General features: G+C 49.6%; 2 protein-coding genes across 7 annotated transcripts in view; one reads left to right on the top strand and one right to left on the bottom strand.

The window, feature by feature from the left end:
- Window positions 1-2351: 2351 nt before the first annotated feature.
- On the bottom strand, window positions 2352-4342 carry NICOL1 (NELL2 interacting cell ontogeny regulator 1). 2 transcript variants are annotated; one of them, XM_031010401.3, is made up of 4 exons: window positions 4246-4342; window positions 3833-3987; window positions 3493-3581; window positions 2352-2455 (listed from the first exon to the last, which is right to left on the bottom strand). In XM_031010401.3, exons 2-4 carry the CDS (start codon window positions 3960-3962, stop codon window positions 2390-2392), a joined length of 285 nt encoding a protein of 94 aa, XP_030866261.2. In that variant the 5' UTR covers window positions 3963-3987; window positions 4246-4342; the 3' UTR covers window positions 2352-2389. The 2 variants fall into 2 exon arrangements, with proteins under 2 accessions (XP_030866261.2, XP_055240340.1); XM_055384365.2 differs by having other exon boundaries at window positions 4139-4320.
- Window positions 4343-4345: 3 nt separating this feature from the next.
- NELFA (negative elongation factor complex member A) overlaps window positions 4346-23817 on the top strand; it is a 59569-nt gene continuing 40097 nt past the window's right edge. Inside the window, exons 1-3 of one of the 5 annotated variants that reach the window (XM_063705082.1) lie at window positions 4358-4598; window positions 9571-9707; window positions 22683-22814. The gene's annotated coding sequence lies outside the window, so the exon portion shown is untranslated. Of the gene's footprint in view, window positions 4599-9570; window positions 9708-18283; window positions 22815-23817 lie in introns of those variants that run through there. The other 4 variants (XM_055384357.2, XM_063705083.1, XM_055384358.2 and 1 more) reach the window with 4 other exon arrangements.

The following is a 23817-nucleotide window of genomic DNA, read 5'->3' as shown; positions in this document are numbered from 1 at the left end:
GTCCCAGGGCAAGGGATGCGTCCCTGCAGAGGGCACATGCACAGGCCCCGCGGTAGGAAGGGTGACCTGCAGATGGACTGTGGCAGCAGCCTCCTTCCAGACAAGCAGATGCAGTGTCCCTCCCACACGCTTTTCTACACGGCAGCAGGGAGAAGAGGACATAGGATCCAGAGAAAGGCGGCTCTGGGCTGGAGTGCAGGTGGGCAGTGGGGATACCCAGCGGTCAGGGAGGAAGGCAGGGCCCACAGGGAACACAGGGAGAGGCCCTGGACCAAGGGGATGCCCTGACACTGGAGAAGCTACAGACATAAGGGCGGAATGCAGGGAAGATCAGGGAAATAGCAGGTCCAGGAAAAGAAAAGGTGTCCCAGAAAGAGACTGCAGTGCCAGGTCACTGCTCGGCCATGCCAGGGTTGACTCATCCCTGAGTTGCTGAGCCCCTGGCAGGAAAGCTGCGCCATGGCTCCAGGACTGAGTGTGAATGCCACTGGCCCTGCCCACGCTTATGGCCAGGCTCCCTCCGCTCTGCTCCTCCCAGGCCTTCCCCGCTCTTCATGGAACCTGTGGTCCTCTTGCCTTGCTTGGCCTTGGTGGCATGAGACACACCTGTGGCTGCCCGGGACGCAGCTCAGTTCTCTTCCTGCCTCACAGCTGCTCATCACCCCTAGGGGCCCTCTTCTCTCCTCTGCCCCCAAACAGGCCACAGGGGATCCCAGACTTCTCTCTCCAGCTCCTTTTACAGGTGTACCTGCCCAGTGGCCTCCCGGACCCCCATGACCACTCCCACCCCCCACCCAAATCCCACAGGCTCTACTTGCAAACACACCTGGAATCCAGCGGCCTCTTACCCTCTGCTGCCGTGGGGCTGCTGTCCTTCTCAGTCTGCCGTCACCTCCTCACAAGCCCCGCAAGTCCCTTCCCTACCGGCAGCCAGAAGCTCCCGTCACCAAACCTTGTCCTTGTCCCAGAACCGCAAGGCCTAGGGGGAGGCCTCTCCACCCAGTGTCCCACAGCCAAGCCTGGCTCCTGCCCCCACTGTATCCCAGAGGGCACCTCCCCAGGGCTGTGTGACAAGTGTGCTCCAGACCCCGTCTTTTATAGTAATGGAGACCTCACCCTGTGCCAGGGCACACAGCTGCCCATAACACAGGACACTGAGTTATATTTGAATTTTGGATAAACAATATTTAGTGTGAGGAATCCCTAACACTGCAGGGATAAACAGGAATCTGGCTGTTCCTGGACTTGATTGGCTAAATCTGTCAATATAAGCCTAGAAATACGGCTACGTTCCTGGCCTCCCTTGCAGCTAGAAAGGCGGCGTGAGGAAGGCTGACCAATGGGAGGGACATGAGCACCACCCAGGCCATGCCCCCAAAGACACGGCCCAGCCTCCCAGCCTCTGAGCAGGTGCTGGTGGCCGGTACTGGTTCCTGCCCCACACCCCACCCTGCCTGGGCCTGCAGTGACCTCAGGCCCCTGCTCTCCCTGGCCTGCATTAGAGGGCGCAGACATCCTCCCAGCTGGACACCTGACTCAGTCTCTCCACATGTGCCAGCTCCAAGGGAGGACTCTGTTCACTGTGGATACCAGGCACGTCCAGCTCCACCCGCCCGAGGCAGGGCAGGGCTTGGGGCCCCAGGGCCAGGGAACCAAAGCCCCAGAGGCCAAGTCCCACCTAGGGCACCTGGCAGTCACCTCCAGCCTGCTGTTCACCTGGATTTGTTCCTAACCATGTTCCTGCATTACTTTGATAAAAGGCTCTAATTTTACTGAAAAAGCATTTACAGAATGAATGAAAAGAGGGAGGTGCCCGCTTCAGCTGGAGGTCACTTGGGCGCTGTGTGCACAGGTGTGTGGATGGCAGCACGGCCTCATCAAGTTCCCATCCAGAGCTCCCCGGTGACCAGGGGCCAGGCTCAGGGCTGCAGGTGGGAGCTGGCAGGGGAGATGATGCTGTGTGGGGTGGCCCTGCCCTCTCTCCCCGGGACCCTCTGTCTCCCGCAGTCTCAGGCAGCTGGTCCACCAGTTCAGTGGTGCAGGAGCCTGGAGGGGCTCAGCCCTGGGGCAGCTGCTCTGGGGGCTCAGGGGGGTCAGGCCAATTTCTACACTTCCCCAGCCTCAAAACAAGGGCAGGCAGGCAGGGGAGCAGGTCCGAGGAAGCACAGGTCACTGAGGTCGGACGTGTGTGTCCACCTCTCCGCACGGGCACTGGTATGCGAGAGCAGCCAAGAGGGCTCGCCCAGCTGGAACAGCTGGGGAAACCCAAGCCCAGAGAGGGGCCCAACCCAGGACTGCCGGGGGCGACGCAGGGGCTCTGGTGGCCAGAACAGAGAGACAGGACACAGGCATGCCACTGGGCATTTATTGACACGGAGCAGCACGGTCCTCAGTGCCCCGCTGGCCAGCAGGCACACAGGGCACGGCGCTCTGCCTGCAGCAGTAGGGTCTCCGTCTGCAAAGCAACAAGAGGCCTGAGGGTGCAGCCCAGCTGCCCACTGGCATTCCCCTGGGCCTCCACCCACCCAAGGCAGCCCTATCTCCACCGGCTCCTGAGATAGACAAGGTCAGGCCCTGGCTCTAACCCCCACACCCACAGCCTCCCACTCATCTCTTCCCTCTGCAGTGGCTCCCACTGGTGGCGCCTGCCTGGGGTCTGCTGGTGCCCACGCCATGCCAGCGTGCCCACCTGCCTTCTTCCAGCTCCCACACCACCCGCAGGGGTCCACTGTCCCCCACTCCCTCCCACCCTCATGCCTAAGGATAGGTGGGGGCTGCTCCTCCCAAGAGCTCAGCTCCAGGCTCTGTGAGTGGGGAGAGGGCTCCAGGTCTTAGTCCGAGCCCTTTGGAGTGTTCCCAAGAAGCACACTAGGGCTGGTGGGGGGTGGGACCAGGCAGGGTCTTCCCTGCTTTCTCCTTCCTAGAATTCTCCTTTTCCAGGAAGAAGCTTGAGCCCTGGCACAAACAAAAACTCCTTGGCTGCACCCCATGGCGTGGGGGCTCCCTGTTCATCCAGGCTTGGAGGGGCCTTAACCAACCTGTGCATCCACCCAGGATCCAGACCACCCTGCCCAGCCTGACCCCCCATTCCTGACACTATCGCCACATCCTCTGGCCTCAGTTTCTCCTCTGCCCCGGGGCCTTGCCGCCCATCTAGGGGATCCTGGATTGGGCTGACAGTCCTTCCCCAGGGTCCAGATCTGTCACAGCCCTCAGGAGTGGCGGTCATAGGACAAAGTGCCCAGTGAGGGCCTTCTGGGGGAGGGGCTAGAAATAGAGCATGCTGGAGAGAGGGGCGTCTCATAGGTGAGACAGGTGCCCAGAATGCCCCTTGGATGACTGGAGCCAGAGGAAGGGGGCAAGGTGCGGCGTCTTAAATCAGGGGTGAAGGATGAGGGACACTCCACTCCCCCAGGGGGCCTCTTCCTCATCCTCCCTGCCCTCCCCACCCCCTGGGAAGCCCGGGAGGACCGTCGCGCCGCGGGCGCTCACCCGCGCGTCCAGGCTGCAGGCTGTCTTCCGCAGGTCCTGCAGGGCGCGCTGCATGAACTCGAAGGCGTGGCAGTCCACGCATGGGCGGCCTGCGGGGGGCGCGGGTCAGGGTGGAGGAGGCGCAGGGGGGGTCACCCGCAAGGCCCCCACGCACCCTAGGCCCGTCCACCCAGTGCCAAAGAGCGCACGTCCCCACTCCCCACGCCACCATCTCCCGCGAAGGGGAGGACCCGCTCCCGGGAACAAAGGCGAGGCGCGGTCCTCCCCGCAGAGCCCCGGCCCCGCACGCCCCTGTCTCCAGCCCCGCCCCGCTCCCCGGAACCCGGCCCCCGGCACCTACTCTGCGCGGGGACGGCACTCCCGGCGGGCTCGGCGCGGGCCCGGGCGCCCAGCAGCGCCAGACTCAGCAGCAGCAGCAGCAGCGGCGGCGGCGGTGACATCGGGGACCGGCACGCGGGCGGGGAGGCCATGGCCAGCGGAGGGAGCGGGGCCGCCCTGAAGCCAGCGAGGGGTCAGCGGCGCCCGCCCCGCCCGCCCCGGGCCGGTGAGCCCCCGTCCCCTCCCGCGGGCCCCACTACCCTTGTCCAAGCCCCAGGCCTGGGAGCCCTGGACCCACCCACCCCGGGCCCGGGAGCCCCCGCCCCACCTCCGGTTCCCCGACTCCAGTCCGCCCGTCACCGGGCCCAGCGAACCTCTAGTCCGCGCCCCGTATCTAGAAAACGCCCATTCGGACGCCCGCACCCCCGCCCTTACCGCGGTTAAGGGACCCCGGGACCAGCAGCGCGGGGACACCGGCAGACGTTCCGCGTCCGGCGCGCAACGCGCATGCGCTCCGACCCGACCCCGCCCGGGTTCCCCACCCGACGTCGTCGTCATGGAAACCCGAGACTGCGCTGGCCGCGGGTTTAGAGGAACCTAGGACGCTCCAGGAATCGGGTGTGCCTGGCCCTGGCTGGGGGCTGCCCCCGGGGGCAGCGTCCAGGCCCATGGCGGATGCAGTCTAGAGGACTGCCTGGAGGAGGCGGCGCCGGGGCGAGACCTCCAGAGCGCACGGCCGGCGGGAGAAAAGCTGAGGAAGTGGGAAATCTGTGGCTGGAGCTCAGCAGGTCAGGAGCGATCCTGAGGGAGCTGCTCGATGCTCGCGAGGCGCGGGGAGCTGCGCATGCAAACACTTGGCCTCCGACCGCGGGCGAGTGGGGTCCAGTGTGGGGTCGCACCGCCCGGAGAGAGCTGGCCTGGGGGATCGGCTCGGGGGATCCGCCCTCGCCCGGCTTTTCCCTGGCCCAGCCTCTCCCCGATCCTCGGGCGTCAGGGTGGGCACCAGCCTGCTCGGTCCCTCCCGGCTACCCACCCCCAACCCAGGGTCCTCCTCTCCGCCTCTCGGTGTCCTCGGAGCCCGGAGAACCGCTTGCGCGGAGCCCCGACCACAGGTCCTCGGCCTCTCTGTGCCGATTTCAGTCCCGTGAACTCAGGGCTGTTGGCCTTAAAGAGCGCCGTGCAGCCAGTGGCCCCCGGGGGCGCCCGGCAAGTGCGAATCTGGGCCCCGGACGCCCTGGGAGGGATGGTCCCAGCCGTTGGAGCCAGGCCCCCACGCCGACACCGACACAGGCGGTGGCCTCCTCAGAAGGCGCCCCAGCCGCACGTGGGTGCTGGCGCCCCCGCCCCCCCCCCCCCCCACCCACCCAGCAGCCCGCGTTGTGGCCGGGAGCTCAGGGAGTAACCACACCTCCCGCCAGACCCTCTTCTTGGCGGGCGGAGCCGCACCCCTACCTGGAGGCCGCCCCGCTCGCCGTGCAGGACCCGGAGCCTCGGGCGCCCCCCTCCCCAGCCTCGCCGACCTCTACCCCCAACCCCCGGGCTTCTGGCCGGTGGTCTTCCTGGCACAAGCTGGGACTGCGGACGCACCTGCTTCTCGCGTGGTCAGAGCCGCCCCTGCCCCGGCCGGACGCGGGTGTCCTGACCCTAAGAGTGGGTGGGAGGGTGGGTTGGGGAAGCGTGCCCGTGACTGCCGCTGCCTCCTCGGGGTTGGGCCGACGCCGGGCTTCGGGGACCCGGTCGCGCCTCGGGGGTGTGCTGCATCCTCAGCGCGCTGACACGCAGGCGGGGCCCGAGGGGCCGGGTGGGGGCTGCGGGCCGGTGTCGCAGGCGCCTGGGGAGGCAGCGGCCTTCCCGAGTGTCGGGCTAGTGCGCACTTCCGCGCTCTTCTCCACTCGGAGCCAAGAGCCCGAGAGCAGGCCGTCGCGGTCCCCCAGTGGGGCGGGAGCCGTAGAGGGGTAGCCCCGCGCGGTTGCCGGGGCCGCGGAGTCCTGGGGGGGACGTGCCTCCGGGGACGCGCCGGGCCGCAGGCGTCCTTCTCCCCTTCGGTCCCACGCTGCGCCCGCTCGCGACCTGCTCCTATCACCCCTGCCCCTAGCGCCCACGGACAGTCTAATCCCAGCACTTTGGGAGGCCAAGGCCGGTGAATCACCTGGGGTCAGGAGTTCAAGACCAGCCTGGCCAACATGGCGAAACCCCGTGTCTACTAAAAATACAAAAATTAGCCGGGTATGGTGGCACCCGCCTGTAATCCCAGCTACTGGGGAGGCTGAGGCAGGAGAATCATTTGAACCCAGGAGGCAGAGGTTGCAGTGAGCTGAGATCACACCACTGCACTCCAGCCTGGGCCACAGAGTGAGACTCCATCTCAAAATATATATATATATATGTATATTTCTTACCAAAAATGCATCTTCATTCCCATGACTGTCTTCATCTCTGTCTCTCTCTCTCTGTCATACTTGCTGGTTCCTTTGGATCTTGTTTCTGTTTCCTTCCTAAATCCATATTTGAAATAACCTTAAAATTGTTCCTTTTTCTCAATAAATAACACATATTTATGCCTTTCTTATAATTTTTCTCATAAAACACATCTTTTTGGTGCACTTTATATACAGAATTATATATATTAATTAGAAGTTTAACTCTTTTTTTGAAACAGAGTCTTACTCTGTTACCCAGTCTGGAGTGCAGTGGCATGATCTAGGCTCACTGCGACCTCGACCTCCCGGGTTCAAGTGATTCTCCTGTCTCAGCCTCCCCAGTAGCTGGGACTACAGGTGCGTGCCACCACACCCGGCTAATTTTTGTATTTTTTTCTTTGGTAGAGGCAGGGTTTGCCATGTTGGGCAGGCTGGTCTCGAACTCCTGACCCCAAGTGATCCACCTGCCTCTGCCTCCCAAAGTGCTGGGAATCCAGGCGTGAGCCACTGCACCTGGCCTAAGTTTAACTCTTAGTAATTTTAATTTCTAGCAAGCAATTTTGAACTATCACATGTCAATATTTTATAGGTGAGAACCATTTTGTAATTTTTAGAGACAGGTCTCTCCGTAATTTTTTTTTGTTTTTTGTTTTTTTTTTTGAGACGCAATCTTGCTCTGTCGCCCAGGCTAGAGTACAGTGGTGCAATCTCGGCTCACTGCAACCTCTGCCTCCTGGGTTCAAGCGATTCTCCTGCCTCAGCCTCCCAAGTAGCTGGGATTACAGGTGCCTGCCCCCACACCCAGCTGATTTTTGTATTTTTAGTAGACATGGGGTGTCACCATGTTGGTCAGGCTGGTCTCGAACTCCTGACCTTAAGCGATCCACCCGCCTTGGCCTCCCGAAGTACTGGGACTACAGGCATGAGCCACCGAGTTCAGCCATAATGTATTTTTTTGATAGTGACTCTATTTCGTGAATCCAACAAGAGGACAAGCACAACACTCCCCATCATTTAAAAAAAATGAATTTGCACAAATCTCACTTGTGTTATTCACACATTTCGCTTATTTAATGCTTTCTTTGATTTTGATACCAAAACTGTATGTTGATATAAACTCCTAGGTGATGAAAAGATCATTGACAGAGCTGAGGATTTTTCATTGAAAACTAACCCTAATCCAGGCAAACATTTTAACCCAGTTCTAGGTACTGATGTCAAAAGGGGTTATGATATAGCAAGACACTAAATAACAAAGCTTCAAAATATTGAAAGCGGCATTGACAGAAGTACAGAAGAAATAATTAATCTCAATATTATAGTGTAATATTTTAACGTGCTTTTTCTGATAATTATTCAAACAGAAAATGAGTTGGTAAGGATATAGATTTGAACGCTTCACAAAACATCTGAGTACATATATTGAACACTGTATCCTCAGAATACATTCTGTTTAAGCATATGCAGAATGTTTAATTTTAAAAAAATTAGGCCAGGCACAGTGGCTTGTGCTTATAAGAGACGGGAGGATCACTTGAGGCCAGGAGTTTAAAACCAGCCTGGACAACATAGCAAGACCCTAACTCTACAAAAGATTTGAAGATTTTAAAAAGTATCTGAATGTGGTGGTGCATGCCTGTAATCCCATCTAGTTGGGAGGCTGAGGCAGGAGGATCCCTTTAGCCTAGGAGTTCGAGGCTGCAGTGAGTCATGGTCGTGCCACTGCACTCCAGCCTGGGCAACAGAGTGAGATCCTGTCTCCAGAAAAAAAATTTTAATTTTATATATATATACACACACTGATCACTTAATAAAGGCTTTAAACATGTCAAATAATTTTTTTAACTACAAATCAATGTAATTATTACTTATAATAACAAAAATATAAGTGAAAACTTCCATACTTTTGGAAATTTAAGTGCACAAATTTAATAACACATAGGCCAAATAAATCACAAGGGAAATTATAAAATATTTACAATTAGAACAATAACAAAAATAGCATGCTATAAAACTTGCAATATAAGTGTAAAATAGTATTTGTGGTAAAATTTATAGTGTAATATAATTATAAATGTAAAAATGCTGAAAACTTATGTATCAAAAGAATGCATAACATAATTTTTATGTGTATTAATAGACCTAAATATACGTAGTCTTTTATGAAATTTAGGAAACCAAGAACAAACATATTTATGTTCAGCAATTTGTTTCAATTTTTTATCTTATTTGGAAATGAACCAGACATTTATGAATATCATTTAATTTATCATAACATAACTTTAAGATTTCAAATTACATGAAAAGTTAATTTATAAATGTTTATCCTATTTACATTTACCTAATTTATTTCTAACAATTCACCTAGATGATTTATGAAAACTGAGATATTAGAAGAAGTCATTTCCTGATTAACTATTTTTATTTATTTTTTTCATATGAAGAAACACTTCTAGAAGATCCCTTTCTTATATTCTAATCTAAGCATTTAATGTTTTCAGTGCATCACACAAATATTGATGAGTTCTCATCTTAATTTAGTTCCGAATGCTTTCTAATTTTACTGTGATTCTTCCTGGATGAAGAAGTTATTTAGAAGTGTATTGGCTGAGCGCAGTGGCTCAAGCCTGCAATCCCGGCACTTCGGGAGGCCGAGGCAGGTTGATCACTGGAGGCAGGAGTTCGAGACCGGCCTGACCAACATGGCAAAACCCCATCTCTACTAAGACAGGGTAATTTATGAAGAAAGAGGTTTCCTTGACTCACAGTTCTGCAGGATATACATAAGCATGGTTGGGGAGCTTCAGGAAACTTACAATCATGGCAGAAGGGCAAAGGGCAAGCAAGCACCTTCTTCATATGGCAGAGCAGGAGGAAGACAGCAAAGGGGGAAGTGCTACACACTTTTAAACAAGCTCTCGTGAGAACTCATTCACTATCATGAGAACAGCAAAGGGGAAGTCGGCCTCCGTGATCCAATCCCTCCCACCAGGCCCCTCCTCCAACACTGGGGATCAGAGCTCCACACGAGATTTGAGTGGCGACATAGAACCAAACCATATCAGCCATCAACGTGGTCATCCAGTGCCTCCCCTGCGGAGGACACCAGAGCATGAATGTGCAATGTGACAGCCCTCCCACTCTGCCTGTTCCTGTTGTTCGTCCACACACTCACTCGCCATAGCTCTGTCTCCCCGTTCTTCCAAACTTGCTCCTTCCGGGTTCTCATCAACCAGCCAAACAGCCCCACCCATGACTCCATATATATTCTTATTTCATGACTCTTCTGCCTCTACGTGAAGCAGACAAGCAAGCTAACTGATCCGAGTTGTACCCACAGGGAGGATTTCTTCTCCACGCTGTCCTCGAGGGCCGCCCGGAACATGTTGTAGTGGAGCTTCCGTCTGTCTTCAGCTTCCGTCAACACTGAACCAGCTCATCTAAGCACCAGACACAAGATTTTACTTCTTTTGTCAGGTGAGGTGGGAAGTCGCACCCACGTCTGGCCAGTTGTGTCGGCTGTAACTCAGACTTTGGACTGACTTGTCACCCAGCTCATATAGCAAGGAGTTCCTGATGGCAGCTGGGGGAGCTGACATCAGTGTCAGCTCAGACTCTTAGGCAGTTACCTCAATCCTCCCAATAGTTCCTAATCCTCACACAATATGGAGCCAAGTCCCTAAAGATGCTCATTGGTTCACAGTATTAGACTTAATGCCTAATTAAGGATGTTTTCTTGTGTATACCTTTACACCTGGACTCCCAGTATATTTTTGCTTTTGAATGAACTGATCCAGACACTCATGCTGCCTATTAGCTTAACTGAACCGTCCTTTCTCAAGGTTTTAGAGAAAATCCCCATCTCTGGCAAAAGAGTTAAAGGAGCTACCGTTAACTATGGGTCCCTTTTGTAATATGTGATGACCTATTAATTCCCAGCCCTTCTAGGGAAGTCTCTGACAGGAACACAATCCAGCCCCTTAATTTTCTGGAAAAACGAGGGCATCAGGTATCCCTAGCAATGCCCAGATCTCTGTACAGAAGGCTAAGTATTTGGGGTATGTGCCCACTCCTGGGACAGGACTTTGACTCAGGAGTGAAAAGAGGCAATCCTGGCACTCCAGTCCCCTCAGACTAAGAAACAGGCCTTTGGGGGAATGGCTGGATTCTACTGGGTTTGGGCTCATAGCAGAACTACTTTATGAAGCTCTGAAAGGATGTGATCATGAGCCTTTAAATTGGGATGGAACCTGCCAACAGGTATTCCTAACATTAGAAGAAAAGCTGGGAACAGCCCCTACTTTGGGACTCCCAAACATAGAAAAACTTTTCACCCTTTAGGCCGGGCGCGGTGGCTCACGCCTGTAATCCCAGCACTTTGGGAGGCCGAGGCGGGCGGATCACAAGGTCAGGAGATCGAGACCATCCTGGCTAACACGGTGAAACCCCGTCTCTACTAAAAATACAAAAAATTAGCCGGGTGTGGTGGCGGGCGCCTGTAGTCCCAGCTACTTGGGAGGCTGAGGCAGGAGAATGGTGTGAACCCGGGAGGTGGAACTTGCAGTGAGCCGAGATTGTGCCAGTGCACTCCAGCCTGGGCAACAGAGCGAGACTCCGTCTCAAAAAAAAAAAAGAAAAGAAAAAGAAAAACTTTTCACCCTTTAGATGAACTTTTAGATGCTGTCCAGCTGCACCCTTTCACCTTGGCTGAAAAACAAAGGGTAGCTTTGGGCATCCTAAACCAGAGGCTCAGGAATGACCCTATACCAGTGGCTTACTTTTCTAAACTAGACCAGGTGGTGGCTGGGTGGCCAGGATACTTGCGAGCTGTAGCCACCACCACTCTATTGACAGAAGCCAGTAAGTTTACCTTGGGACAACCATCAGATGTCGTGATCCCCCCCATGAAGTATAGGGAGTCCTAGAGGCAAAGGGACACCAATAGCTAACAAGGGGCTTGTTACTTAAATATCAGACCCTTCCGCATGACACCCCAGATGTTACCCTTAAAGTATGTTGAGTTTTAAACTCTTCTCCCTTGTTGCTGGACTTCGTGTCCCAGGAAACAGGTCCCCAACTCATTCACTCCTGTGTGGAAACCATACAACAGACCTCCCCTAGCAGGCCCGACCTCGAAGATGAGCCCTTGAGCCCCTGCATAACCCCAGTGTTGAGTGGCTCAGAGATGAAAGTGGTTTTATTCATAAGGGAGAAAGAAAGATCGGTTATGCAGTAGTTAGCCGACAAGAAGGCATTGAGGCCAAAGCTTGACCTCCCCAGACATCTGCTCAAAAAGTGGAATTAATTGGTCTAATCAGGGTCCTCCAACTGAGAAAAGACTTAAGAGTCAACATATTTACCGATTCCAAATATGGGTGCCTGGTGCTCCACGCTCATGACGCCATATGGAAAGAAAAGGGACCGCTAACAGCTAAGGAATCCCCCACACAGCATTGCTCTGAGATCTTGGAATTGTAGATGCTGTCCAGCTCCCAAAGGAGGTGGCAGTTACTCACTGCAGGGGACACCAAAAGGGGGACACCTCTATTATCCCGGAGGAAATGCCCTGATGGACAGAACTGCCAAGGCCACAGGTGAAGAACACCAGTGCTCCAGGCCACGGACTAATGCCAGGTACTGCACCCATGCCAGCAGCACCCTACTGTACTCCTGAGGAAAGTAAATGGGCAGAACAGATGGGCTTACAGGGCCAGGCGTGGTGGCTCACACTTGTAATCCCAGCACTTTGGGAGGCTGAGGTGGGTGGATCATGAGTTCAGGAGTTCAAGACCAGCCTAGCTAACACAGTAAAACCCTATCTCTACTAAAAATAGAAAAAAAAATTAGCCAGGTGTGGTGATGCATGCCTGTAATCCTGGATACTCGAGAGGCTGAGGGAGGAGAGTCGTTTGAACCTGGGAGGCGGTTTTCCCTGGCCAGTGCTAGGGAGATTGTGAGGTTTGGACTGGGCAGAATTCCCCACAGCGCAGCACAGCAGCTGTGGCAGATCGTGGCCAGACTGCCTCTTTAACTGGGAACCAGACCCATCCCTTCTCACCCGGGCAGTGCCTCCCCGCAGGAGTTCCAGCAACTCCAGCCAGGGGTTTACAGACAGAACTTTCATCTCCCCGGGTCAGAGCACCTGGGGAGAGTGGTGGCCGCAGTCTCAGGTTGGGCAGACTCTATCTTTCCTGCTTGCTGGCTCCCAAGAGTCCCAGTGACCTGGATGAGGGGGCATTCCCCCCAGCGCAGTGCACCCACACTGGTAAGGGGCAGCCAGACTGCTTCCTTAAGCAGGTCCCTGATCCCATGCCTCCTGATGGGGTGAGACCTCCCAACAGGGGCCACCAGACACTTCATTCAGGAGAGCTGCAGCTGGCATCAGGTCGGTGCCCCTCTGAGACAAAGCTTCCAGAGGAAGGAGCAGGCAGCAATCTTTGCTGTTCTGCAGCCTTCACTGGTGATACGCAGGCAAACAGGGTATGGAGTGGACCCCCAGCAAATTGCAGCCGACCTGCAGAAGAGGGGCCTGACTGTTAAAAGAAAAACAGCCAGGCGCAGTGGCTCACGCCTGTAATCCCAGCACTTTGGGAGGCTGAGGAGGGTGGATCACAAGGTCAGGAGTTCGAGACCAGCCTGGCCAATATGGTGAAACCCTGTCTCTGCTAAAAATACAAGAATTATCCAGGCGTGGTGGTGGGCGCCTGTAGTTCCAGCTACTTGGGAGGCTGCAGGAGAATCGCTTGAACCTGGAAGGTGGAGGTTGCAGTGAGTGAGCCAAGATCACGCCACTGCACTCCAGCCTGGGTGACAGAGCGAGACTCCATCTCAAAAAAAAACGAAAAAAAAAGAGAAAATAAAAGAAAAACAAACAGAAAGCAACAACAACAACATCAACAAAAAAGACCCCACAAAAACCCCATCTAAAGGTCAACAGCCTCAAAGATGAAAGGTAGATAAATCCACGATGAGGAAAAACCAACACAAAAATGCTGAAAATTCCAAAAGCCAGAATGCCTCTTCTCCTTCAAATGATCAAAACACCTCTCCGGCAAGGGCACAGGAGTGGGCTGAAGCTGAGATGGATGAACTGACAGAAGTAGGCTTCAGAAAGTGGGTAATAATATACTTCACTGAGCTAAAGGATTATGTTTTAACCCAATGCAAAGAAGCTAAGAACCACGATAAAACATTACAGATGGTGTTAACTGGAATAACCAGTTTAGAGAGAAACATAAATGACCCGACGGAGCTGAAAAATACAGCACAAGAACTTCATGATGCAAACACAAGTATCAACAGCCAAATCAACCAAACAGAAGAAAGAATATCAGAGCTTGAAGACTGTCTTGCTGAAATAAGGCAGGCAGACAAGATTAGAGAAAAAATAATGAAAAGGAATGAACAAAACCTCCGAGAACTACTGGACTATGTAAAAAGATTGAACCTGCAACTGACTGGAGTACCTGAAAGAGACGGGGAGAATGGAGCCAAGTTGGAAAACACACTTCAGGATATCATCCAGGAGAACTTCCCCAACTTAGCAGGACAGGCCAACATTCAAATCCAGGAAATCCAGAGAACTCCAATAAGATATTCCATGAGAAGGTCAACCCTAAGGCACATAATCATCAGATTCTCTAAGGTTAAAATGAAGTAAAAAATGTTAAGGGCAGCCAGAGAGAAAGGCCAGGTCACCTACAAGGGGAAGCCCATCAGACTAACAGTGGACATCTCAGTGGAAACCCTACAAGCCAGAAGAGATTGGGGGCCAATATTCAACATTCTTTTTTTTTTTTTTTTTTTTTTTTTTAGACGGAGTCTTGCTCTGTCGCCTGGCTGGAGCGCAGTGGCGCAATCTCAGCTCACTACAAGCCTCCCAAGTAGCTGGGATTATAGGCACATGCCACCATGGCCGGATAATTTTTTGTATTTTAGTAGAGATGGGGTTTCACCATGTTGGCCAAGATGATCTTGATCTCCTGACCTCGTGATCCACCCGCCATGGCCTCCCAAAGTGCTGTGAGCCACCGTGCCTGTCCGATATTCAACATTCTTTAAGAATTTCCAGGCCAGGTGCAGTAGCTCACACCTGTAATCCCAGCACTTTGGGAGGCCAAGGTGGGCGGACCACAAGGTCAGGAGTTCAAGAACAGCATGGCCAACATGGTGAAACCCTGTCTCTACTAAAAATACAAAAATTAGCTGGACAGGGTGGTGCGTGCCTGTAATCCCAGCTGCCTGGGAGGCTGAGGTAGGAGAACTGGTTGAACCAGGACTCAGGAGGCGGAGGTTGCAGTGAGCCGAGATCATGCCACTGCACTCCAGCCTGGGCTACAGAGCGAGACTCCATCTCAAAAAAAAAAAAAGAATTTCCAACCCAGGATTTCAAATCCGGCCAAACTAAGCTTCGTAGGTGAAGGAGAAATAAAATCCTTTTCAGACAATCAAATGCTGAGGGATTTCATCTCCACCAGGCCTGCCTTGCAAGAACTCCTGAAGGAAGCACTGAACATGGAAAGGAAAAACTATTACAAGCCACTATAAAAACACACTGAAGTACACACACCAATGACACTATGAAGCAACTACATTAACAAGTCTGCAAAATTAACTAGCCAGCATCATGATGACAGGATCAAATTCACACATACCAATATTAACCTTAAATGTAAATGGGCTAAATGCTCCCAATTAAAAGACACAGAACGGGAAGCTAGACAAAAAGACAAGATCCATCAGTGTGCTGTATTCAGGAGTCACAACTCATATACAAAGACACACATAGGCTAGAAATAAAGGGATGGAAGAATATTTACCAAGCAAATGGAAAGCAGAAAAAAGCAGGAGTTGCAATCCTAATTTCTGACAAAATAGACTTTAAACCAACACAGGTCAAAAAAGGCCAAGAAGGGCATTACATAATGGTAAAGGGTTCAGTTCAACAAGAAGACCTAACTATTCTAAATATATATGCACCCAATACAGGAGCACCCAGATTCATAAAACACAGTTTTTTGTTTTTTTGTGTTTTTTGTTTGTTTGTTTGTTTTTTTGAGACAGAGTCTTGCTCTGTCACCCAGGCTGAAGTGCAGTGGCACAATCTTGGCTCACTGCAAGCTCTGCCTTCCGGACTCAAGCAATTCTCCTGCCTCAGCCTCCCGAGTAGCTGGGACTACAGGTGCACATCACCACGCCCAGCTAATTTTTGTATTTTTAGTAGAGACAGGGTTTCACCATATTGGCCAGGATGGTCTTGATCTCTTGACTTCATGATCCATCCACCTTGGCCTCCCAAAGTGCTGGGATTACAGGCGTGAGCCACCGCACCTGGCAATACATTCTTAAAGACCTACAAAGACAATTAGACACTCACACAATAATAGTAGAACACTTTAATACCTCACTGTCAATATTAGACAGATCATCAAGACAGAAAATTAACAAAGATATTCAAGACTTGAACTCAGCTCTGAATCAAATGGACCTGATAGATACCTACAGAACTCTCCACCCCCCAAAAAACAGAATGTACATTTTTCCTGGTGCCACATGGAACTTACTCTAAAATTGATCATATAATTGGAAGTAAAATACCCCTCAGCAAATGCAAAAGAACGGAAATCATAACAGTCTCTCAGACCATAACGTAATCAAATTAGAGCTCAAGATTAAGAAATTCCCTCAAAACCATGCAACTACATGGAAACTGAACAACCTGCTCCTGAATGACTTCTGGGCAAATAATGAAATTAAGGCAAAAATCAAGAAGTTCTTTGAAACTAATGAGAACAAAGAGACAACTTACCAGAATCTCTGGGATACAGCTAAAGCAATGTTAGGAGGGAAAGTTATGGCACTAAATTACCACATCAAAAACCGAGAAGGATTTCATATCAACATACTAACATCACAACTAGAAGAACTAAAGAACCAAGAGCATTAAATATATAAGTTGCTTTGGGCAGTATGGCCATTTTCATGATATTGCTTCTTCCTATCCATGAACATAAAATGTTTTTACATCTGTTTGTGTCCTCTCTGATTTCCTTGAGCAGTGGTTTGTAGTTCTCCTTGAAGAGGTCCTTCACATCCCTTGTTAGCTGTATTCCTAGGTACAAAACAAACCTCAGAGCTAGCAGAAGACAAGAAATAACCAAGCTCAGAATGGAACTGAAGGAGACAGAGACACGGAAAACCCTTCAAAATATCAATGAATCCAGGAGCTGGGTTTCTTTAATCAATAAAATAGATAGACTGCTAGCTAGACTAATAAAGAAGAAAAGAGAGAAGATTCAAGTAAACACAATCAGAAATGATAAGGGGTGATACCACTGACCCCACAGAAATACAAACAACCATCAGAGAATACTATCAACATCTCTATGCAAATAAACTATAAAATCTAGAAGAAATGGATAAATTCCTGAACACATATACCCTCCCAAGACTGAACCAGGAAGAAATTGAATCCCTGAATAAACCAATAACAAGTTCCGAAATTGGGGTAGTAATAAATACCCTGCTGGCCGGGCACAGTGCCTCACACCTGTAATCCCAGCACTTTGGGAGGCTGAGGCAGGTAGATTACCTGAGGTCAGGAGTTCCAGACCAGCCTGGTCAACATGGTAAAACCCCATCTCTACCAAAAACAGAAAAATTAGCTGGGCGTGGTGGCGGGTGCCTATAATCCCAGCTACTTGGGAGGCTGAGGCAGGAGAATTGCTTGAACCTGGGAGGCAGAGGTTGAAGTGAGCCGAGATCGAGCCATTGCACTCCAGCCTGGGCGACAAGGGTGAAACTCCATCTCATATAAATACATAAATAGTCTACCAACCAAAAAAGCCCAGGACCAGGTGGATTCACAGCTGAATTCTACCAGAGGTACAAAGAGGAGCTGGTACCATTTTTTCTGAAACTATTCCAAACAACGGAAAGGGAGGGACTCCTCCCTCACTAATTTTATGGAGCCAGCATCATACTGATACCAAAACCCGGCAAAGATACAACTAAAAAAGAAAACTTCAGGACAACATCCCTGATGAACATCAATGCAAATACCCTCAATAAAATACTGGCAAACCGAATCTAGGAACACATCAAAAAGCTTATCCACCATGATCAAGTCAGCTTCATCTCTGGGGTGCAAAGCTGGTTCAACATACACAAGTCAATAAATGTAATTCATCACATAAACAGAACTAAAGACAAAAATCACATGATTATCTTAATAGATACAGAAAAGGCCTTCAATAAAATTCAACATCCCTTCATGTAAAAAATGTAATAAACTTGGTATTGAAGGAACATACCTCAAAATAATAAGAGCTGTTTATGACAAACCCACAGCCAATATCATACTGAATGGGCAAAAGCTGGAAGCATTCCCCTTGAAAACTGGCACAAGAAAAGGATGCCCTCCCTCATCACTCTTATTCAACATAGTATTGGAAGTTCTGGCCAGGGCAATCAGGCAAGAGAAGAAATAAAGCATATTCACATAGAAAGAGAGAAAGTCAAATTGTCTTTGTTTGCAGATGACATGATCCTATATCTAGAAAACCCCACTGATTCAGCTCAAAAGCTTCTTAAGCTGATGAACAACTTCAGCAAAGTCTCAAGATACAAAATCAATGTGCATAAATCACAAGCATTCTTATACACCAACAACAGACAAGCAGAGAGCCAAATCATGAATGAGTTTCCATTTACAATTGCCTCAAAGATAATAAAATACGTACGAATAGAGCTAACAAGGGATGTGAAGGACCTCTTCAAGGAGAACTACAAACCACTGCTCAAGGAAATCAGAGAGGACACAAAGAGATGTAAAAACATTTTATGTTCATGGATAGGAAGAAGCAATATCATGAAAATGGCCATACTGCCCAAAGCAATTTATATATTTAATGCTATTCCCATTAAACTACCATTGACATTGCTCACAGAATTAGAAATAACTATTTTAAAATTCATGTGGAACCGTAAAAGAGCTTGTATAGCCAGGACAATTCTAAGCAAAGAGAACAAAGCTGGAGGCATCACACTAACCGACTTCAAACTATTCTACAAGGCTACAGTAACCAAAACAGCATGGTACTGGTACAAAAACAGGCACACAGACCAATGGAACAGAATAGAAAACTCAGAAATAAAACTCTACATCTACAACCATCTGATCTTTGACAAACCTGACAGAAATAAGCAGTGGGGAAAGGATTCCCTATTTAATAAATGGTGCTGGGAGAACTGGGTAGACATATGCAGAAATTGAAACTGGACCCTTCCTTACACCTTGTATAAAAATTAACTCAAGATGGATTTAAGACTCAAATGTAAGACCCAAACTATAAAAACCCTAGAAGGAAATCTAGGCAATACCATTCAGGACATAGGCATGGGCAAAGATTTTATGATGAAATTGCCAAAAGCAATTGCAGCAAAAGGAAAAATTGACAAATGGGATCTAATCAAACTAAAGCGCTTCTGCACAGCAAAAGAAACTATCATCAGAGCAAACAGACAATCTACAGAATGGGAGGAAAATTTTGCAATCTATCAGTCTGACGAAAGTCTAATATCCAGAATCTACAAGGAACTTAAGCAAATTTACAAGAAAAAAAAACACATTAAAAAGTAGGCAAAGGGCATGAACAGACAATTCTCAAAAGAAGACATACATGCAGCCAACAAACATGAAAAAAACTCAACATCACTGATCATCAGAGAAATGCAAATCAAAACCACAATGAGATACCATTTCATGCTAGTCAGAATGGCGATTATTAAAAAGTCAACAAACAACAGACACTGGCAAGGTTGCAGAGAAATGGGAACACTTTTTACACTGTTGGTTGGAATGTAAATTAGTTCAACCATTGTGGAAGACAGTATGGCAATTCCTCAAAGATTTAGAATGGGAAATACCATTTGACCCAGCAATCCCATTACTGGGTATATACCCAAAGGAATATAAATCATTCTATTATAAAGATACATGCATGTGTATGTTCATTGCAGCACTATTCACAATAGCAAAGACATGGAATCAACCCAAATGCCCATCAACGATAGATTTGATAAAGAAAATGTGGTATATGTACACCATGAAATACTATGCAGTCATAAAAAGGAATGAGATCATGTCATATGCAGGGATGTGGATGAAGCTGGAAGCCATTATCCTCAGCAAACTAACGCAGGAACAAAAACCAAACACCGCATGTTCTCACTTATAAGTGGGAGCCAAACAATGAGAACACAGGGACATGGAAAGGGGAAAAACACACACTGGGGCCTGCTGGGGGAGGAGAGGGGGGAGAGCATCAGGAAAAATAGCTAACGCATGCTGGGCTTAATACCTAGATGATGGATGGATAGGTGCAGCAAACCATCATGGCACACGTTTACTTATGTAACAAACATGCACATCCTGCACATGTACCCCAGAACCTAAAATAAAAGAAAAAGAAAAAAAAGGGAAGCAGAGCATAAAAGTTTGGAAAATTTGCAGCCTGACCATGTGAAAGAAAAGAAAAACCCATTTTCTGGGGGAGGAATTAAAGCAAGCCTGCTGCAAAAATTTGCATAAGAGGAGCCGAATGTTAATCATCAAGAAAATAGAGAATATGTCTCCAAAGCATTTAGAGATACTTATGGCAGCCCCTCCCATCACAGGTCTGGAGGCCTAGAAGGGAAAAATGGTTTTGTCGGCCATGCCCAGGGCCCCACTGCTCTGTGCAACCTCAGGACGCAGCACCCTGCGTCCCAGCCACTCCAGCCCCAGCTATGGCTAAAATGGGCCAAGATACATCTAAGGCTGCTGCTCCAGAGAGTGCAAGCCAGAAGCCACCAACGTTTCCATGTGGTGTTAAACCTGCAGGTGCATAGAGGGCAAGAGTTGAGGCTTGGGAGCCTCCACCTAGATATCAGGGGATGTACAGAAACACTTGGATGTCCAGGCAGAAGTCTGCTGCAGGGGCAGAGCCCTCATGCAGAACCTCTACTAGAGCAGTGTGGAGGTGAAATGTGGGGTTGGAGCCCCCACACAGAGTTCCCACTGCGGCACTGCCTAATGGAGCTGTGAGAAGAAAGTCACCAACCTCCAGACCCCAGAATGGTAGATCCACTGACAGCTTCCACTGTGCACCTGAAAATACTGCAGGCACTCAACACCAGCCTGTGAAAGCAGCCGTGGGGGCTGTACCCTGCAGAATCACGGAGGCAGAACTGCCCAAGGCCTTGGGAGTCCACCCCTTGCATCAGCATGCCCTGGGTGTGGGACATGGAGTCAAAAGAGATTATTTTGGAGCTTTAAGATTTAATGACTGCCCTGCTAGATTTCAGACTTGCATGGGGCCTTAGCCCCTTTGTTTGGCCAATTTCTCCCTTTTGGAACAGGAGTATTTACCCAATGCCTGTACCCCCATTGTATCTTGTAAGTAATTAATTGCTTTTTATTTTACAGGCTCATAGGTGGAAGGAACTTGCCTTGTCTCAGATGAGACTTTGGACTTGGACTTCTGTGTTAAGACTTTGGGGGACTGTTGGGAAGGCATGATTGTGTTTTGAAGTGTGAGGAGGACGTGGGATTTGGGGGGGCCCAGGGCAGAATGATATGGGTTTGTCACAGGATCCTTGGGGTGTCACTTCACCAGCTGGAAACCTCTGTGGCCAGTCGTGCCTTTTCTTGAGTTTTGCTCAGGCCCACTGGGCTCATTCTGCCCACTTGGCCTGGCAGACTGTGCTTGGCTCATCCTACCAGCTTGGATCCCAGGCCTGCCAAGGGTGAGCCAGGCAAAGAGCGGTGAGGGGTGCATGAGTGAGCAAGCACAGGGTCTGGCTACTACGCAAGCCAGGCACACCAGCTGTGGGTGGGAATAGGAGTTTTAATTTTTCTCTTTTTCCTGTAATACTTCTTTTCTATCACTCTGGCCAACTGCCTCCCACTGGGAAATACCTCTTTTGTCCTTGTTGGGTGTAGAGGCCACTCTAAGGCCTAACTGGACACCATGCTGCCACTGTTTATCCTGCTTGCCCTCCCAATCACCCTGATCCAGTGTGGGTGGTAACAGAATGCTATAGTAAATATTGCAAAAATTACAGCATCAGGGAACCATCTTCATGGTTGCTGGGTTTGTCATCAACATCCCCAGGACAGAGAGTTCCATCTTCTGGCCTATCTGGAAAATCTCACAGCCATCTCCCCAGACTTCCTAACCAACCATAGTGATCCCAAAGTACCCAGACCCCTACTTGTTAGGTGGAACTCTCCTCCACTTAATGGATTTCACCTGAACCTCCATCTCCCTACCCCTGTACCGCACTCCCCACCACTGTCACTTGGACCCAGAAAGCTGGCTATCTATATCTCCGGTGTGCTAACGATTCTCTTTTGCACTCACTGTTGTGTTGTTAACGACACAAAAGCAGAAGCTTCCCTGCAATGTTCTGACACAACTTGTTGCCAGATTCTCAAGGCTGCAGTGAAGTAAATCGGATCCCACTTGTGAGTGAGGAAATTATATATGGTGCCTTCTCCCAGGTCAGAGCATATAGGGGAAAAAACAACTGTCTAATCTGGGAAGGTGGGAGTACCACCCTGTCCTGGAAAACAAAGGTTGTTCAACCACCCCCATTGGAGCAGGGAAGGAATATCTCTATAGACCCAACTTGGCAGCAAAGGCTACACATCACGCCCCATAGGGCCTCTATTTGTGTCCCAACTGGGTTCATTTTTGTTTGTGGCCACAAGTGGGAAGAATCCCACCCCGTAACCACTCCCAGCACCCAGCTCTCAGCTCCCCAGGGAGCCCACCTGTTCTTTTAGAAGTAGCTTTCCCTTACATATCAAAATCTTGGAACAGGAGTGAATGTATGTTGACCACCCTTGCCCCTCCAGGGGCCACGTCTATAACCCCATAAGACCTAAGAACATCAGAAGATAATGAGCAATAGGATTAATTCTGGGAGGAGTCAGGGTAGTAATAGGACAATCTTAGCCCCCTGATGTGACTTTGCCTACCACGAGTCAACCCTGAAGAATCCGACTCAAACCCTAGAATCATTAGCCACCAGCACAGGTCAGGCCTTAAAAGGGAATACAAGAATCCCTAGACCGTATGGCAAATATAATCCTTGATAACAGACTAGTGTTGGATTATTTAACGAGCTGAACAAGGTGGAGTCTGTACGGTTATTAACAAAACCTGCTGCACCTCTATTAACAACTCTGGACATAATAATGTTAACATTCAAAAGATTTATGAGCAAGCTCCCTGGTTACATAGACATAACCAGAGCACAGACCCAGCTAATCTGGTCAAGTGTCAGAAATGCCCTCCCAAGTCTCACCTGGTTTTTACCCCACCTGGGACCTTTGGTAGGTATATCATTACTACTAATTTGTGGCCCTTGCTTGTTTAACCACTTAGTAAAGTTTGTGTCTTCCAGATTGCAACACTTCTACATCAAGAAAATGTGGCAATAAGGCTGCCAAACCCTCCTGTCTTCTGAACCGAATCCTTGTAGATTCTGGATATCGCACCTTCATAGGAATATTCTGAGAATATTTTCTCCTGTGAGGTAAGCTGTCTGTTTACTCTGTGATAGTTTCTTTTGCTGTGCATACACTCTTCAGTGTCACTAGGTCCCACTTGTCAATTTTTTGTTGTTGTTGCAATTGCTTTTGAGGACTTAAGTAATAAATTCTTTCCCAAGGCTGATGTCCAGAATGGTGTTTCCTAGGTTTTCTTCTAGGATTCTTACAGTTTGTGTTCTTTCATTTAAATCTTTAATCCATCTTTAGTTTTTGTATAAGGTGAAAGGTAGGGGTTCAGTTTTATTCTTCTGCATATAGTTAGCCAGTTATCCCAGCACCATTTATTGAATAGGGAGTCCTTACCCCATTGCTTATTTTTGTTAACTTTGTCAAAGATCAGGCCTTCCTTGGCCTCCCAAAGCGCTGGGACTACAGGTGTGAGCCACTGTGCCCAGCCCAGTATGGCCATTGTAACAATATTGATTCTTCCAATCCATGAACATAGGATATTTTTTCCATTTGTTTGTGTCATCTATGACTTCTTTCAGCAGTGTTTTGTAACTTTCCTTATCAATATCTTTCACCTCCCTGGTTAGACGTATTCCTAGGTATTTTATTTTTGTGTGTGGCTGTTGTAAACAGGATAGCATTCTTGATTTGGCTCTCCGTTTGGATGCTATTGGTTTACACAAATGCCACTGACTGGCCGGGCATGGTGGCTCACACCTGTAATCCCAGCACTTTGGGAGGCTGAGGCAGGCAGATCACGAGGTCAAGAGATTGAGACCATCCTGGCCAACATGGTGAAACCACGTCTCTACTAAAAAACGAAAATTAGCTGGGCGTGGTGGCACGCACCCCTAGTCCCAGCTACTTGGGAGGCTGGGGCAGGAGAATCATTTGAACCCAGGAGGTGGAGGTTGCAGTGAGCCCAGATTGTGCCACTGCACTCCAGCCTGGTGACAGAGCAAGACTCTGTCTCAAAAAAAGAAAAGAAAAAAAAAGAAAAGAAATACTGCTGACTTTTGAATGTTGATTTTGTATCTT

This window comes from Gorilla gorilla, chromosome 3 (assembly GCF_029281585.2).
Source record: "Gorilla gorilla gorilla isolate KB3781 chromosome 3, NHGRI_mGorGor1-v2.1_pri, whole genome shotgun sequence".
Lineage (NCBI taxonomy): Eukaryota > Metazoa > Chordata > Mammalia > Primates > Hominidae > Gorilla > Gorilla gorilla.
This window is presented reverse-complemented; position numbering and strand designations above follow the sequence as displayed.